General features: G+C 38.9%; 2 protein-coding genes across 4 annotated transcripts in view; one reads left to right on the forward strand and one right to left on the reverse strand.

Annotated features, from left to right (window-relative positions):
• Positions 1-1306: 1306 nt before the first annotated feature.
• On the reverse strand, positions 1307-16873 carry SENP8 (SUMO peptidase family member, NEDD8 specific). 2 transcript variants are annotated; one of them, XM_034660733.1, is made up of 3 exons: positions 16739-16826; positions 11695-11740; positions 1307-3049 (listed from the first exon to the last, which is right to left on the reverse strand). In XM_034660733.1, exon 3 carries the CDS (start codon positions 3011-3013, stop codon positions 2375-2377), a length of 639 nt encoding a protein of 212 aa, XP_034516624.1. In that variant the 5' UTR covers positions 3014-3049; positions 11695-11740; positions 16739-16826; the 3' UTR covers positions 1307-2374. The 2 variants fall into 2 exon arrangements, with proteins under 2 accessions (XP_034516624.1, XP_002919749.1); XM_002919703.4 differs by lacking the exon at positions 11695-11740 and having other exon boundaries at positions 16739-16873.
• MYO9A (myosin IXA) overlaps positions 16768-17074 on the forward strand; it is a 307312-nt gene continuing 307005 nt past the window's right edge. The window contains exon 1 of one of the 2 annotated variants that reach the window (XM_034660724.1): positions 16768-16898. The gene's annotated coding sequence lies outside the window, so the exon portion shown is untranslated. Of the gene's footprint in view, positions 16899-16970; positions 17047-17074 lie in introns of those variants that run through there. The other variant, XM_034660725.1, reaches the window with a different exon arrangement.

Raw genomic sequence — 17074 nt, forward strand, 5'->3', positions numbered from 1 at the left:
AAATAGAAACCCCAGAGTATACCTAAAACTAATGTAACTTTTTCGGCTATACTCAAATTAAAAAAAAAAAAAGCAAGCCCACTGATAATTATTTTTATTTTTGACCACCATCTATAGCTGGGTTTACAAATGGCAACTTTTCCAAATTCCATGAGACACAGGTTGGATAAATCTGACTATGGTATGGAGCAATACTTCAGGGTATTTGAAAGCAGGGAAGTTCAGTATAATAATTGCTCAATCCAATTCTGAAAATCCTGCTTTCCTTTTGAATATTCTGAAGCTGAGTTTTGCAAACTGGATTCTTCTGACTCTAAGAGAAACACAGTACCACAAAAGAGCTTTTCCCAGTTTTGTATCGCATAGCATCAAAAGTGTATGGTCAAGCAGGTGCATAACCTATGGATATTTATAGTACCTAGGGAAATATTACAAGCAAACTCTTAGTCTCCTGTCATTTATAATGCTAACACTTAACAAATGGCATACTCAAAAGTTTTACAGAAGACTAACGTGTGGCACAGTCCAACCATGTTATGTATTTGGAAAAGGAGACCTTACATTTTTTTTTTTTTAAAGACTTTACTAGTTTAGTTCAAAAAATAGTTTATTTCTGGGGCAACTTTTAGGGAGTCAGGAAAGATTGCTCTCATATGGATTGACTTGTAAGAGGGAGACAATCTGACACTTAAACAGACAAATTTTGCGTTATCAGAAAAACTTTTCCCAGAGAGCCTTTGAGTCTTTCATAGTCTAGATACCTAAGTCAACAGTTACTGAAATGATATTGCTTTCTTATCTTTATCTACACGTATGGCCTCAGCAATCTATGTCACTCCTCTTGCTGTCCTTCCCTCCCTATTTCACCTCTATGGCTGATTGCGAGTTCCTTATCTTTTATTTTCCCGCTCCCATTTTTATTAGGTCTCTTTTTTATCCAAAACATACTGATTTGAAATGGAAACTTTTTTTTGTAGCTTTCTTGGACTTTGAGTTTCAACTCATGTTCACTCAGCTTGCTATGTAACCTGTATTACTTACACTGTGTTTTCCCTCCCTGACTAAAAGAAACTGAGTTACTGCCTTTGCGGTTACTGAGTGGTTAGGTTATTTTGGGCCATGAGGGCTAGGGGCAAAGGTAGGCTGGGGAGGGAGGTGAAATAAATTTCACAGCTGAAACTAATCTTTGGTTTTCAAGCCTCATATGCATTGCAATCTAATTCTTGTTAGGAGTAGAATTAATGTGTGTACCCAACATATCATCTGGTTGTTAATTATTTGAAACTCAGAAAAAACACATCAATGATTTAGGAGGGAGAACATTTCTTTTTATTCTTGGTTCCATATTTGAAAAATAACAACATCTGCATTTTGAATTAAGTGGAAGGGTTGAGAAAGGTCACTTTTTCTGCTTTATAATCGCAAAAACAAACCAACTTTTAGTCTGCACGTTTTAGATACACTAATAGCCCTGATATCACCATGACATAACTGAAAACAATTCTGCCAGATTACGGATAGAGAGGAAAGGAAAAACTATGACTATCAGAAAGCAGCAATGTTTATTAGAAATAACAGGTAACCTTGGGAAATTATCAGCTATGAGTTTTTAAACCACAGAACTTTGGATATAAGGAAGGAGTGTATGCATGGCTAACAGATGAAGTGAAGAAAAGCTGTTATCAATGCAGAGCAGCAAGTCGACCCATTCACTGAGCAAACTAAAAGGTCCAACAGCCATATATTTTAATGAAGTTACTCAAGATTCCCCCTTTCTTAAAACAGTCCAGGAATCAGATGGGGGAAGATGGGCTAACATCATCTTTATCAAATATCTGCAAAGGTTACAAAGTTAGCCAGGAAAGCCTCTGCATGGTGAATGGAAGAGATACCACAGAAATGAGTATCTGATTCTCCTAATATTTAGATCTTGAATTGGGTTAGATCTTGACCTGCTTCAAGCCAGTTGATCTCTGTGCAATAAGTTTTTTGATCCTTCTATAACGTTCTTCTTGCATTCCTCTAGATTTCACATGTACTTCATTTCTTTAAAGATCACTGCTTTTCCTTTGGAATAAGCCAATGTGGATAAGGGAGACAAAAAGGGAATTATTAAGTGTTAAGATAGCATGGCTTTAAGGTTTTGATACGTAACTTCAAGACACTTTCACAGAGCACACTGCTTTCAAGTTAGGGTTAAAGTGAAACTTTCCATGTGGATGATGCAGAGGATGACATTCTTCCAGGGAAAAATAAGAACAATAAGCTTCCCTCTACTAGGTACCTTCCCTTCAGGCACTGAGACTGCAGCCATCCAATAAATGGGGATGGGCAGAAAAAAGAGACTGCAAAAGTCACAGATATACTTTGATAGCTAATTTTTGGCAAGTCTGGCAATGAGATCTTTCCATTCTCCTCTTTTCTTTGTGATGTATGTAGGAGTGAGTAGCTGTAACAGTGATTCTGGCTGTTGCCTAAAGAAGTTCTGACACAAGGCCTCAGTGTTACAAATCACATACATCCCACAGTCATAGCTGTTTTGTTGAGCAGGGGCTTTCTCTTCCACAAAGGCCAGTTTGTCTCCTTTTCTGCCCAAGAAAGCTTCCAGTTTCTCCGCTACCTGCTTTGCATGGACTGAGTTGCTTCTGCTATGGGAATCATAGTGAAAAAAGCCATTTTTATCTTGAACATAAACCAACAAACTCCAGTGGGTTCCCCCAGCTGCCTCACTGGAATTATCATTGATGGCTAAAAACACAACTCTCTTGTTGGGGAGGTCCAGGGGTTCAAGGAACATGGCAATCTCCTCTCGGTTGCTTGTGCACTTGATGAACTGGGTAACTTCGGGGCTGATGAAGCAGACGTGGTCAGAACAGTCATGAAACTGACTGTTGGCAAAGTACTCAAAGGCAAATCCAATGATATGGTCATTGAGCCAGCTTGGAGGATCCAACAGTGAGACATCTGATTGCCGCAGTAGACTGTCCATGTAACTCAAGACTACAGGGTCCATCTTGTACTGACCAGGGTTGATCAGAAATTCCAGAAGCTGAAGGAGAGGCAGAAGATAATATTTACTGTTCAATATGATACCTGGGTGTAAAATGAGGGTCATAAAATAGGAGCTACTCTCATAGGGTTTTGGTAAAGCTTAAATATAATTGTAAAGTGTTCAACAACAATGCCTGGCTAAGAATAAACATTCAGGGGCGCCTGGGCGGCACAGCGGTTAAGCGTCTGCCTTTAGCTCAGGGCGTGATCCCGGCCTTGTGGGATCGAGCCCCACATCAGGCTCCTCTGCTGGGAGCTTGCTTCTTCCTCTCCCACTCCCCCCTTGTGTTCCCTCTCTCGCTGGCTGTCTCTATCTCTGTCAAATAAGTAAATAAAATCTTAAAAAAAAAAAAAGAATAAACATTCAAGAGACCCTAACTTACGTGTGTATATTAACAATTAGTTAGAGTGAAAACTTTGGAAATTTTTCATGCTGAAGCAATAGGCATGAATTTGCAACTTTCTCTTTAGAGGCAAAATTTCGTTAAAATTATAACAAACATTTATGAAACTTCCTAGCACTAACCATATACTTATTTGGCCCTTTATGCATGATAATAATGGTAAGTTATTTTTACATTAAAGTGAATTTTCAAAGAGTTTAAAGAAAAATGTTGCTCGTTAACAAAGGAAATAGCTTCCATTTCAACATTAATTTTCAAGAGATAAGATAAAAATATTGCTTCCTCATTCCATAATGGAAAGTGACAGTGATTAGAGTTGTAGTTAAAAGAAACTACAATTTCAAGAACAGAAAATGTGAGAGTAACAAATGAAAATCATTCCTGGTTCTGCCCAAGTTGTGAGCATGAGTGATATAATATGTCCTAGTCCATTTCCCATCTTTAACTTCAAGTGGTAAAATAAAGACTATGTAATGTTTATAATATAAATTAGGGGGACGTGGGTGGCTCAGGTGGTTAAGCATCTGCCTGCAGCTCAGGTCATGATCTCCAGGTCCTGGGATCAAGCCCCGTGTCGGGCTCCCAGCTCAAAGGGGAATCGCTTTTCCCTCTCCCTCTGCCTCTCCCCTTGCTTGTGCTCTCTCTCTCAAATAAATAAATAAATCTTTAAAAAATATATATAAGTTAGAAATTCTTTTGTAAATTGAAAGGTAGTTAGGCACAGCAATCAAGAGACCTGGATCTAGCCCCCAGTCCTATCACAAAATTTAAGTGATATTGTCCTTGCTTTTGTTGTCTATAAAAAGGGTATACATCTGTTTTACATGCCTCAGTGAACTGTAGAAAAGGCCAAATAGTTTTACTCGAAGGTACTAAAAGAATATAAAATGTTGTGCCAATAGTATTTATATTACTGATTGATATTAGTAAGGTGATCAGAAAATCTAGACCAATGAAAGCAAATGAGGTTTGGAAACAAACATCTATTCCTATTATCTTGTCCCAACAAAAGCACGACTAAATTTAGAGTAGAGCAAGACAAATTATATGGTAAGATATTAACTCATGATCACCCAAAGTAAGGTGCTAACAAAGACAAGAAGTCTGATCAGTGTGGAAGGTAACATAATATTTGAGCGAAAGAAAGTTAACTGCTATTCATGACCTGGCAGCATTACAACATCACTACAAATCACAAAACAATAAACAGTCACATGCAGATAGAGAGTACAAAACAAAGCATATTGTAAGAAAATGTAACCATTTCTGTTAAAGACTGGGCTAGAACAATCAATTTAATCAATTCTGGCCATTAGACCAGGTTTCTACCACCTGATTACACTACTAAAAAAAATTTTTTTGTGGCACAACCATTTTCCTGTAATCAAAAGCCTGCAAAAACCTGTAAGAAAAATAAATGTACCCCTCAAGGGAAAAAGCCTGAAGTAAATGAGGTAACTAAGAATCGCCAAAGATGGTTTTATGTGCATACAGTCTATCATAATCTGAACTATTCCAGAAACAATATAAGGCTGTTTATGAGAAAAGAAATATACATATTAATATAGATATACAAAATAAGATGGCATGAATTAAGATTTTCTTAAGAAGCGAGAATAACTTCAGCAGAGACATAAACTAGAGCCAGGAACAAAGTTAACGAGGCATAGAGCACATTTGCTATGGGTGGGCCACAAATTTGGCTGCAAGCTTTTTGGCAGCTAACCAGAGAGCGTTAAGTTAAACATTCACAATGTCCATAAGGTAAAAACAAAGCAATTGCTCAGAAGAGGTAAAAGCATTCTTTGTATTAAGGTTAGACAGTTTTCTTTCAAGAAATTTTCATAAAAGACACAGTGTATCAAAATGAATAATGTCCCACAATATTTTTATAATAGATGAAGTAGTTTCAGAGAATTGTTTCTTGTAATGATCCTTCATATCCGGCGAATGAATAAACAGCAATCTAGTAAAAGCAAGTCTATGGAGGCTAGGTACTCGGCTTGCTGCTGACCTGACTTAAGAGTAAATGAATATGAAAAGGGAATGACTGCTTGTGAATCAATCTAGTCTCCCTCAATCTCTCCCCATGCTTTCAATGAATACTATGTAGTGGTAAGTGCCAGACTGTACTGCCTGGCAAATACTTGGGAGACCTACTCTCTATGCTGTCAGCTGAAATCAGACCCACATCTTTTTTTTTTTTTTATGTTTTTTTATTATATTATGTTAGTCACCATACAATACATCCCCAGTTACCGATGTAAAGTTCGATGATTCATTAGTTGCGTATAACACCCAGTGCACCATGCAATACGTGCCCTCTTTACGACCCATCACCAGTCTATCCCATTCCCCCACCCCCTCCCCTCTGAGGCCCCCAGTTTGTTTCTCATAGTCCATAGTCTCTTCATGTTTCATTCCCCCTTCTGATTACCCCCCCCCCTTTCTTTATCCCTTTCTTCCCCTACCGATCTTCCCAGTTCTTATGTTCCATAGATGAGAGAAATCATATGATAATTGTCTTTCTCTGCTTGGCTTATTTCACTTAGCATTATCTCCTCCAGTGCCGTCCATGCTGCAGCTAATATTGAGAACTCATTCTTTCTGATAGCTGAGTAATATTCCATTGTATATATGGACCACAACTTCTTAATCCATTCATCTGTTGAAGGGCATCTCGGTTCCTTCCACGATTTGGCTATTGTGGACAATGCTGCTATGAACATTGGGGTGCATATGGCCCTTCTCTTCACTACGTCTGTATCTTTGGGGGTACACCCAGTAGTGCAATGGCTGGGTCATAGGGTAGCTCAATTTTTAACTTTTTAAGGGACCTCCACACTGTGTTCCAGAGTCAGACCCACATCTTAACAGCCAAACCAACTAGGGATAGAAGTCTACAAGGAGAAGAGTACCTGAAAAGACAGGCATCTCATCTTGGAGGGAGTGACCAAAGTGGTCAAGATTTCCTTCAAAAAGTTTGTGTTTTGATTTTGAAAATATCCGAAATACAGACAATGGGTCAATCAAGGATCTGGCTCTATTCCACTGGATGGAATGACTGCATGACTGCAGTAGTTTAACCCCAACAATCCTAAAGCAAATGGAACCAAACTAGCCTTTGGCCAAACCATCATTAGCCAAGAAAAACTCTAAACTTCACATCTGAACACTAGAATTTTAGACTCAGTTCTGTTATTCGTTGGCCATGTGATCATAAATAAACTAATTTTTTTAAGCCTCAGTATCCTCTTCTGTAAAGTGAGTATATTAAGACATGACCTTTATCATAGAGTATTTGTCAATATAAAATGAAGAAACATTGAAAACTAAGATTTTAAAAAATATAACATAAAGTAGTATTTAGTATTTACAGACATCCACTGTGTCATGAGAAATTTATATCCCAATAACTGGAACTGTGATGTCTTTCATTTAACAAATGTTTATTGAGTGTTTCCTCTGTGCTAGGGGTTGGAAATACAGAATGGGAATGAAATAGTCATAGTTCCTACTCTCACTGAGTTTAAGCCTATTATGTTATAATGAAGACATTGTAAATATACAAGTCTTTTAGTCAGTAAACACCTATGGAAAACCTAATTTTTTTTAAAGATTTTATTATTTGAGAGAGAGAGAGAGAGATATCATGAGCAGGCGGTAAATAATTCCTCAATCCCAGGACCCTGGGATCATGACCTGCACCGAAGGCAGATGCTTAACCGACTGGGCCACCCAGGCGCCCCTGAGTACCTAATATTAGCTATTGTGGGAGTTACCAAGATGTACAAGGTTGCTTATAGTCAATGAGATAAGAAACCCACAAGGGGCAGAAATAAAATATATGGAAATTCAGAAGAGGGAACAATCACCCTTGGCTAAGAGGGTGAAAGTGAAGAAGAGCTGAGATCAGGAATGACTTCAAGGAGAAAGTGATATAAGATTGGGCTCTTGAAAGGCAAGTAGAGTTGGATGCATGGAGAAGGGCATTAAGAAGGTGAGAGAGGCAAGGGAAGTGCCTTTAGAAGGATGGTCCAGGGGCGCCTGGGTGGCTCAGTTGTTAAGCGTCTGCCTTCGGCGCAGGGCGTGATCTCAGGGTCCTGGGATCGAGCCCCGCGTTGGGCTCTCTGCTCTGCTGGGAGCCTGCTTCTTCCTCTCCCACTCCCCCTGCTTGTGTTCCCTCTCCCGCTGGCTGTCTCTCTGTCAAATAAATAAAATCTTAAAAAAAAAAAAAAGGGTGGTCCAGTCTGGCTGGAATGAAGTAAGAGTAAGGGTACAGGTGAGGGTAGCGGAAGATTATTAGAAGCTAAATGGTAACAGACTGAAGTCCAGGTGAAAGAGTTTGGAATTTATACTGGAGGAAATGGGAAGCCATTATGGCAAGGCTGGTGCTTTAGAAAGTTTACTAATTCCACTATGGTACTAGGATTAATTGGTAGGGAGAGAATTTGGAGGAAGAGATCAAGTAGATTTTTATTGAAAGTGAAGGTATAGGAGGAAATGACCTAAATCAGGCAAAACAGTAGTAGAAATGGGGAGTCAAGGAGGAAAAGGTACTGTAGACAGAGACTCAGTAAGTGATTAGAGAATAGTGGATAAGAGAGAAGAATAAGGAAATGGTCGGTGGGTTTTAGTTGGGGTGACTGAAAGGATGATGATCCCATTATTAATGGGGTAGGGGAAAGGGAGACAGAAAGGGACCTAGCAGAGGAACCAAGAACCATCCTAGGGATATTTCCTTTCTATATGGTGAGCACTATGCTTGGTGTATCTGACATACAATAAATGTTTGCAAGATGGCTGAAACACTTCAAAAAAGGAGTCAGAACATACAGATTGGGGACAACAAGGTAAATAAGTTCTCTTAAGATGTTTGTATTCTCTTTCACATCCCCATTTTTGCTTTGGTTTTGTGTTTTTTTCTGTTGTCTTCTGTTAATAGTGAATTCCTTCAGAAATAAGACCTACGTACTTGCTGGTGAGGAAGATTGGGGAGTGAACTGGGAGACAATAACCTCCTAATTCAAGTCCTACATGTTATATTATAGTTTTATGTTTTGGGGTTAGGAGGCTTTGGGTCCAGGCTTTGACTTTGCCACTTGCCTATCTATGTGACTATGGGCAAGTTATTTATTCTTGAAAGGCCTCATTTTCCTCATCTGTAAAATGAGGTAATAAAAACACCTGCCGGGGCGCCGGGGTTGCGCAGTAGTTAAGCGTCTGCGTTCGGCTCAGGGCGTGATCCCGGCATTCTGGGATAGAGCCCCACATCAGGCTCCTCCTCTAGGAGCCTGCTTCTTCCTCTCACACTCCCCCTGCTGTGTTCCCTCTCTTGCTGGCTGTCTCTCTGTCAAATAAATAAAATAAATAAAATCTTTAAAAATAAATAAAACCACCTGCCTCACAGGGTTGTAACACAAAGTAAAAACATGAGTGAAAACACTCAGCTGTCATCTGATATATATCAGGCTCTCAAAAAGAGTTTTCTTCCCTGCTCCCTATATTTGGGGCTGTAATAATGGGACTCAGAAATTTTTTTTTTTTTTCCTTTAGATTTTATTTATTTATTTGAGAGAGAAAGAGAGACAGAGAGAACAAGCAGTGGGAGTGGCAGGCAGAGGGAGAGAGGGAGCCTGACACGGGGGATTGATCCCAGTACCCTGGGATCATGACCTGAGCTGAAGGCAGACGCTTAACCGACTGAGCCCCTCAGATGCCCCAGAAATTTCTTGAAAATAAAGCATGTTTGGGGCGCCTGGGTAGCGCAGTCGTTAAGCGTCTGCCTTTGGCTCAGGGTGTGATCCCGGCGTTCCAGGATCGAGTCCCACATCGGGCTCCTCCACTGGGAGCCTGCTCCTTCCTCTCGCACTCCCCTGCTGTGTTCCCTCTCTCGCTGGCTGTCTCTCTGTCAAATAAATAAATAAAATCTTAAAAAAAAAAAAAAAAGAAAAGAAAAGAAAGCATGTTTGTCTTTTTTATAAAGCCACAAAGTCATAAAGGATAGACCTAGCTAGGGCGTGACTCTGCTTTATGCTTTACCTTTGGCATAAGAAGAGTGAATGCTAACCCCAGAGAAAATTGTTCTCTCCACCTGAAAGCAATGATGTTAATGTGTTGTCAGTATACACAAGTCCTGCAATTACAGTTTATTTGAATTGAAACCATAGCATAGAACACTTCCTAAACAAAGGCTTAATTTTAACAAAAGGAGGAGACTACTTTTTCATATTAATCTTAAAATCCTTAAACCCAAGTATATCACTTGAATATTTGTTATAAAAAAATAAGGTAATTACATAAAAGGTAATAAAAACTACCTTAAAGGGAAAATTTGTTATTCAATAGGAGCCAACTTGATTACCTGCTGATATAAGTAAGGGAAGAAGCTGCTGGTTCAGTAGAAAAAAACACTAACTAGGTTGGGAGACAGTTTCAATGAACTATGTTCTAAAGGAGTGCTGTCCAATAGTACTTTTGGTGATTATGGAAATGTTCCTTATTGGCAATATCCAAAACAGTAGTCACTTGCCACATGTGGCTACTAAGCACTTGAAATGTGGCTAGTGTGAACTGAATATTTAATTTTAATTAACTTAAATTTAAATATCTACATGTGGCTATTGGCTACTATTTTGGACAGCACAGTTCCACAGATTTCATAGCTATTTCTTGAAAGAAAAAAAATAAGATTATATGATTAAATAAGTTAGGGAAATGCTGCATCCTAAAACTCGTTATTGGAGATTCATAAGGCATACAAGCGTATTAGAGGCTAGAAGTAGTTCTGCAATAAAGGTAACTTTTCTTGGTCTTATTTTTTTCCCCAAACTCATTTGACCATGAGGCACTTTTTTTTTTTTACCAGAATATCTCTTGACACCTTATTGTCTGTGCAGTGAAGTTTAGGATATGCTTGCTGAGTTATTTAATAAACGGCACTGTGAAAACTGTTAAACATTCGATAAAAAAAGAAGTTAGATCTCTACCTCATACCTTATATCAAATTATACTTAAGGTGGAATAAAATTTAAATGTTAAGAAACAAAAATATTAGAAGGAAATGGAGCTTAATACACTTATGTGACTGGCCAATAAACACATGTAAAGAAACTCAACACTTTACTAGTAATCAAAAGAAAGCAAGTTAAAGCAAGATTTCATTTTTTACCTATCAAATCAGCAAAGACAAGGAAAACTGATAATAACTAGCAATGCTGAGAGACCATGGGAAAACAGGCATTCTCATTGTTTATAGGAATATAAACAAATGCAAGCTTTTTGAAGGGTAATTTGCCATTATATTTTAATTCTTAAGAAAGATCTACATGTAGGTATTACACTTTCAGAAATTTGTTTTAGGGGCACCTGGGTGGCACAGCGGTTAAGCGTCTGCCTTCAGCTCAGGGCGTGATCCCGGCGTTATGGGATCGAGCCCCACGTCAGGCTCCTCAGCTATGAGCCTGCTTCTTCCTCTCCCACTCCCCCTGCTTGTGTTCCCTCTCTCGCTGGCTGTCTCTATCTCTGTCTAATAAATAAATAAAAAATCTTTAAAAAAAAAAAAAAAGAAATTTGTTTTAAAGGAAACATTAAGGATGTGTGCAAAAATTTAACAAGAATGTTCATCACAGCAATGTTTACAACAGAAAAACTGAAAGAATCTGAAAGTTCAAAAGAGGACTGGTAAATTTAAATAACAGGATTTCATAAAATGAAATATTTTTGGCCATTACAAAATAAAGATGTAGATACAAATTTATTGACATAGATATTCATGATATGCTATGAAAAGGAAGCTTATATAAAAATATGTACAAGAAAAATACACAAAAATAATCAAGAATGATAGCCAAAGTTTAAATATCATCTTAAAAAGAGAATTACTAGTACTTCTTTTTTCCTTCTAATTTTTGATGCTGTCTGCTTTATTTTTTCACCGTTTCTTTTTTTTTTTTTTAAAGATTTTATTTATTTGACAAGAGATAGAGACAGCCAGCGAGAGAGGGAACACAAGCAGGGGGAGTGGGAGAGGAAGAAGCAGGCTCATAGTGGAAGAGCCTGATGTGGGGCTCGATCCCATAACGCCGGGATCACGCCCTGAGCTGAAGGCAGACGCTTAACCGCTGTGCCACTCAGGCACCCCCACCCTTTCTTTTTATAATGAGCACATAACCAGTGAATACAGCTATTTCCATTTAGGGGAAAAAAAAGATGTACCACCTCCCACTCTTACACTGACCTAAAATATGTCTGTTTCTTCAAGTCACTCGTCACACTTCTGTCCTCTGGAAAAAAACAGAGAAAGTCTAATCTCTCTTCTATAAACCTTAAACACAAAGATGTAAGATTAATCTTTTTACTAAAATTAGATTATGTCCAATTTCTAATGTATGATTCCATTTGCGATTTCACACAAAAAACAAAAATCCAAGACCAAATGTGCTTTTCATGGCAGCATAAGCAGAAATATTTTCAGGAAGGAAGTTCAAACTTTTTTTTTTTTTGGTTTCAATTTCCCCCTATTAAACATTTCCTTTTAATGCTAGCCTAAACCATCCAAAGATTTGAATAAAGTGGAATGTAAAAATTACCATCAAGATTTATATATCCCTGTTGAAGGCAGAAATTATCAGATTTTACTCATCCCTGTTTTCTTTAGTGCTTGACAAACTGGAGAAATTTTAATAAATGTTTTTCCTGAACAAAATACAGAAGTAAAATACATTTTGAAAAACTCCTAAAAACAAAATTGTTATAACATAGGAAGAGCTCTCAATTTCATAAACTATTTATAAATTTGAACAATATTCCTCTGACATCAATATTTTAGAAGTAGAGGAATTCAGCTCTCAAAGTAGAAAAACTACTTGATATGGTGATGATGCCTGTTAACTCTACTACCATAAATTCCATTTGTTCCTGCCTTGGGCCAGGGAGATAAACTAGGTGACTATTTAGGATTTCTTCTAGAACCAAGGTTCTCTATTTACTGCTCCGTTGTTACTAGGTATGGCTATCAAGGGCTAAAGTGTCATTGAGCATGAAAAGAATTTTATTCTCAGTCTATCATTTCTAACTCAAAGGTTCTATTTATAATTGTACCACATTTTCTTCATATAAACCTGATTGTAAACACCAGCCTTTTCTTAAACTGTGCTTTGCTGAGAATTTTCTGAGAAATGACTTTATATAATTGCAAAATTTAAAATACCTGGGGGTTGTTAAGACAGTGTGTGGGGAGGCCAATAGGTTCAATGAGAGGTCTGAGTAAGATAATTTTTTATAAAGGAGTGGACAGACTTTTATCATATGCATTAACAAATTAAAGCTAATAAGGTGTGATCAAGCTAAAGTTATGATCTGCCTGATTTCAAAAGTAACTATTGTGTTCAGCACATAGTAGCTGTATGCAAACATAGTTTGAAAGAGTATGAAAAACCCATGTTTTTTTTTTTTTTTAAGATTTTATTTATTTGAGAGAGAGAGACAGAGATAGTGACAGAGATAGTGAGAGAGAGCATTAGCGGGAAGGAGAGGGCAAAGCAGGCTCCCCTCTGAGCAGGGAGACTGATGCACCCTGGGTCATGACCTGAGCCAAAGGCAGACGCTTAACCGACTGAGCCACTCAAGTACCACAGAAGGCCTCAAGTTTTTAAACCTATAACCTAAATGCTCAAAAATAATAATTGTAATTGGGACAGTTTTTTTCAGTTTCAGGACTGTGGTCTAGTGCTTTTCTAACAGATGAAGGTGTGGAAGGGGTAGCCATTTATTTGGAAGCCAGAGAAAGGAAATTTCAGAGATCTTTTGTAAGTAATAAAGATTCTTAAAAAGCTTCCTAAGTTTCAAGTATCCTTGCTGCAGATAAACTTGTTTCCCCATTCCCCTAAAAAGAAGACAGACAGATGAACCTCCACCTCTATATAAACTTGATTCTCAGTCTATATTGAACCATATCACTACCCAAATGGTCTCCAATAGTTAGATGGACAAAATCAATATAGGCTAACCATGCTGAAGAAGCTAGCCCCTTAGAGGAACGGATTCAAAAAGTTAACTTTACATTACTTATTTGGATTAGTAATACCTGGACCCCATAATTAACTTTTTGAATATGTTTAACAAGAGCATGTAAATTGGGCACTACCTATAATCTGGGCAGTGAGTTTTGCATAGTCTGGTACTGATCAGTTTCTAAAGAGATGGGTTATCTGGGCTTTGAGGACTTCCTTTTTGTTTGCTAATGCATTTTACTCATCCAAGAGGTTTAAGGGATTGACAGAGAGCAATTTTGACCTTAAAAAGTCAGAAGTCTTGTAGTCACCCACTACTACAGGACCTACAGGTGTAGATGAAATTTAACCAAGGAAGGCCTTAGCAAACCTGGAAACCTATATATATGGTAAAGCCACTGCCTGTCAGAAGTACTAACATTATCACTTATAATACAAAGGAGTGGGCTAGCCTCTTGACCATGTTGTAAAAAGCTAATTGACCTCCACACGGATCTGTACATCTCTATCGAAAGGTATGTGATTTAGTCCAATCTATGTTTCTTTAATCAGTCACACTGGGGAAACAATGTAACTTAGCAGACCCTTTTGAGATCACTTTATAGTAAAATTTAGTTAAAAAAATTTTATTTATTGGTCTAGACTCTCCATTCCTATCTTCTCTTTTGACAATCCAATCTATATATTACTGCTAGATTAATTTTTCAAACAGAACTCTAACTACATTATTCTACACCAAAAATTTTAACATCTCTTCATTATCTACCAAATTAAGTACAAATTATACCCTGGCATTCAATGATTTCCACAAAAAGAGCCCCAACACATTTTTCCCAATTTACTTCCTAGTACTACTCCTGCATATATAGCCACAAGATAGTACTCTTGTAGGCCCAAATTATTAGGTAACAGTGGATTAGTACTGGTTGCTGGCCTTAAGTACAAGAGGAGAAGAAAATAGCCAGTTCTGTACTTCCACAGAGAGGCTGGGAAGAGAACACTACTCCAGTACCTTCTGAAACAGAGATCTGATCTGTCATGCTCTTTCTTAAAACCATTACAGTCAAGCTTTTTAATAAATTTACAGTCCATGGGCCAGGATGTAGTTAGAATTAAAGTTTCCATGAACTTGGATGGAGAAAAAAACTGCATCTTGATTTTTCATAGTATCTAACTGAAATCTAGTATTTTCTTCAATAAGTATAGGCAATAATCCACAGTAGTATTAGCAGTCCCTATATCTTTGTCACCAATAGAAATATGACATTTTCATATCACACTGAAGTTGCACAGGTATCTCAAAACATTTATACATCACTACTTTGAAATTACTTGCTGCCAGATGTTAATGCATAAAGCACATATATATATCATACACTTGTTTAAGTATTTTTAAAACTCTCAATAAAATTGATTTTGTTTCTATGTATTTTATTTTCATATTTGAAAACATTCTGAGATAGGGTCCATAGGCCAGGTTGCCAAAGAAGTCCATGGTGTAAAAAAAGGTTATTTTATTTTTATCTTTGTTTTTTATACCTATTAATTGCTTATAATAGATCATCTAAACACTTTAGCATGGAATTCAAGGCTCCTCATAATCTGTTCACACCCACTTTATCGTCTTTATCTCTGCCCCACCCCTACTCTCCATATTAAGCCCTACTCATACCAGACAACAGTAACTCTCTCTTATCTGGAGGCAGATACACAAGTTTTTGGATTAGCCCTAGTTAAAAGACAGTAGCGACACACTGGCTTTGGCTTTACCTTATAGAGACCTCTCTGCCTGCCAAGGGAATTGTTCTTTTAAAAGGTTTGTTTTCCCTATAGTATGAGATCTTAATAGGGCTGTATCTTAACTGTTTTTATATCTCTTTCCTAACCTAAATGATGGCAAAATAACAGAAAACAGATTCTAAATTGGCAAGGCACTGTACCCACTAATCTCTAGGGGAGTAAAGTTAGTCTTTGAATCTCAAATTGACTTAGCTCTTTTTGGGGGCAGAAATGAAGATGCCCTTGATTGAACCCTAAGGTTGGATCCCCAGTTCATAGATGCTGGATAGTAGGGAAAGGGAGAGAGAGCCCTGAGGTGACTTCATTAAGATTGAGGGATGAAACTGTGCTGAAGGGAAAGGCAGAAATGACGCCTTTCCCATTGCCAAGAGTAGTTATCCTAAACTGCCATCACTCTGCTCAAGCTTCTCATCCCATCCCCAACTCTCTCATCAAATGACTTCCATCTTAATGTTACAGAGACAACGCCATCAACTTCCTGCCCTTCCTTGCTGGCCATCCTTTCCTTTCCTTTAGTGGTTCTCAACTCTCAGCGCACCTGAGGAGCTTTAAAAAATACTGATGCCTGGGCCCTAACCCCAGAGTTTGTTTAATTGGAACAACAGCACTGGTTTTATTAAAGAACAAAAACAAAAACAAAAACCAACTTCTCTGCTTATTCTAACGTGCACACAAGGTTGAGTTACTAGTGCTCTTGATGCTATAAACTAGCCACCCTCATCCATGAATTGTCCACTTCTGGGTTCCGAGGTACACTTTTATGCCTAAATCTCTCATCTTTAAAGAAAACATTCTTTCGGCCCGCATTCTCGCCCCTCATCTCTCTCACCCTTTACAACGATGCTTCTTTAAAGGGTAATCTACACCTATGGCCTCCATCAACTCTATTCCTCTAAAATTTACTCTTACAGCCAATACTGTCACACGCTTTTGTACCCGTCATTCTCTGTGCTTCTATCTCCTCTCATATTTCTCGACCAGCTACTGCTCACTAGCCTTTTAACACAAGTTAGGAGTGACTCAAAGGTCACCTTGGAAAGGGTTTCCCCCAGTCCTTCCACACAATCAGGGGCCCTCCTACGCTCAGAGGGTCCTGTGCTTTTTTTTTTTTTGGTCATACTTTTACTTTATTACTACTGCGGATTCTCTCAACGTCTCCCACATAACACCGCACTTCAGAAAGCTGAAATTGTTTAATTTGCTTCTGACTTCCTAGAGTCTGAAAGCACTGTGTGAAAAGTCTGAGAAATGAATGGAAAGTCAGACTAGGAAACGGAGGTCGGGGGCGGGGAAATGAGAGGGGAGAGGGCGTGTGCGTGGGAAGGGGCGGGGGCTAAGCGGGGCGGTGCCGAGAACCCCGCACCAGAACTGGGGAGGGGGCAAGGATATGCTAAATCTGCGAAGGCTGAAAAGCGGCTCCCTGCCTGGACAGACCGCCTGACCAACCGAAGTGGGGAGGCGGCTTCTTACCTGCCTCGGGCCTCACCACCCCAACCAGCCTTCAGGCACCTCTGTATTGGCCGGAAAGCGAGAGCTACAGTCGCAAACCCAGAGTTTTTCTACCCCAGCCTTGCGACATTTTCTCTAGTGGAGTGAGAATCTAAGGCACGGTTCCGAGCTCTGCCGTAAGGTGAGGAAGAAAAGTTTGGGCGGGGCCGCCTGGGGCGGACGAATGGGGCGTGCCCGCGCAAGCGCCTGCGGTACTCTCTGGCGGCGTCACGTGCGGGGGCCGGGACGGCAGGCTGGCCGGCTCCCGCAGGCGGTAGGGGGCGTGGGAGGTAAGTGCGCGCGCGCCTGCTCGTCTGC

This window comes from Ailuropoda melanoleuca, chromosome 5 (assembly GCF_002007445.2).
Source record: "Ailuropoda melanoleuca isolate Jingjing chromosome 5, ASM200744v2, whole genome shotgun sequence".
NCBI classification, from domain to species: Eukaryota; Metazoa; Chordata; class Mammalia; order Carnivora; family Ursidae; genus Ailuropoda; species Ailuropoda melanoleuca.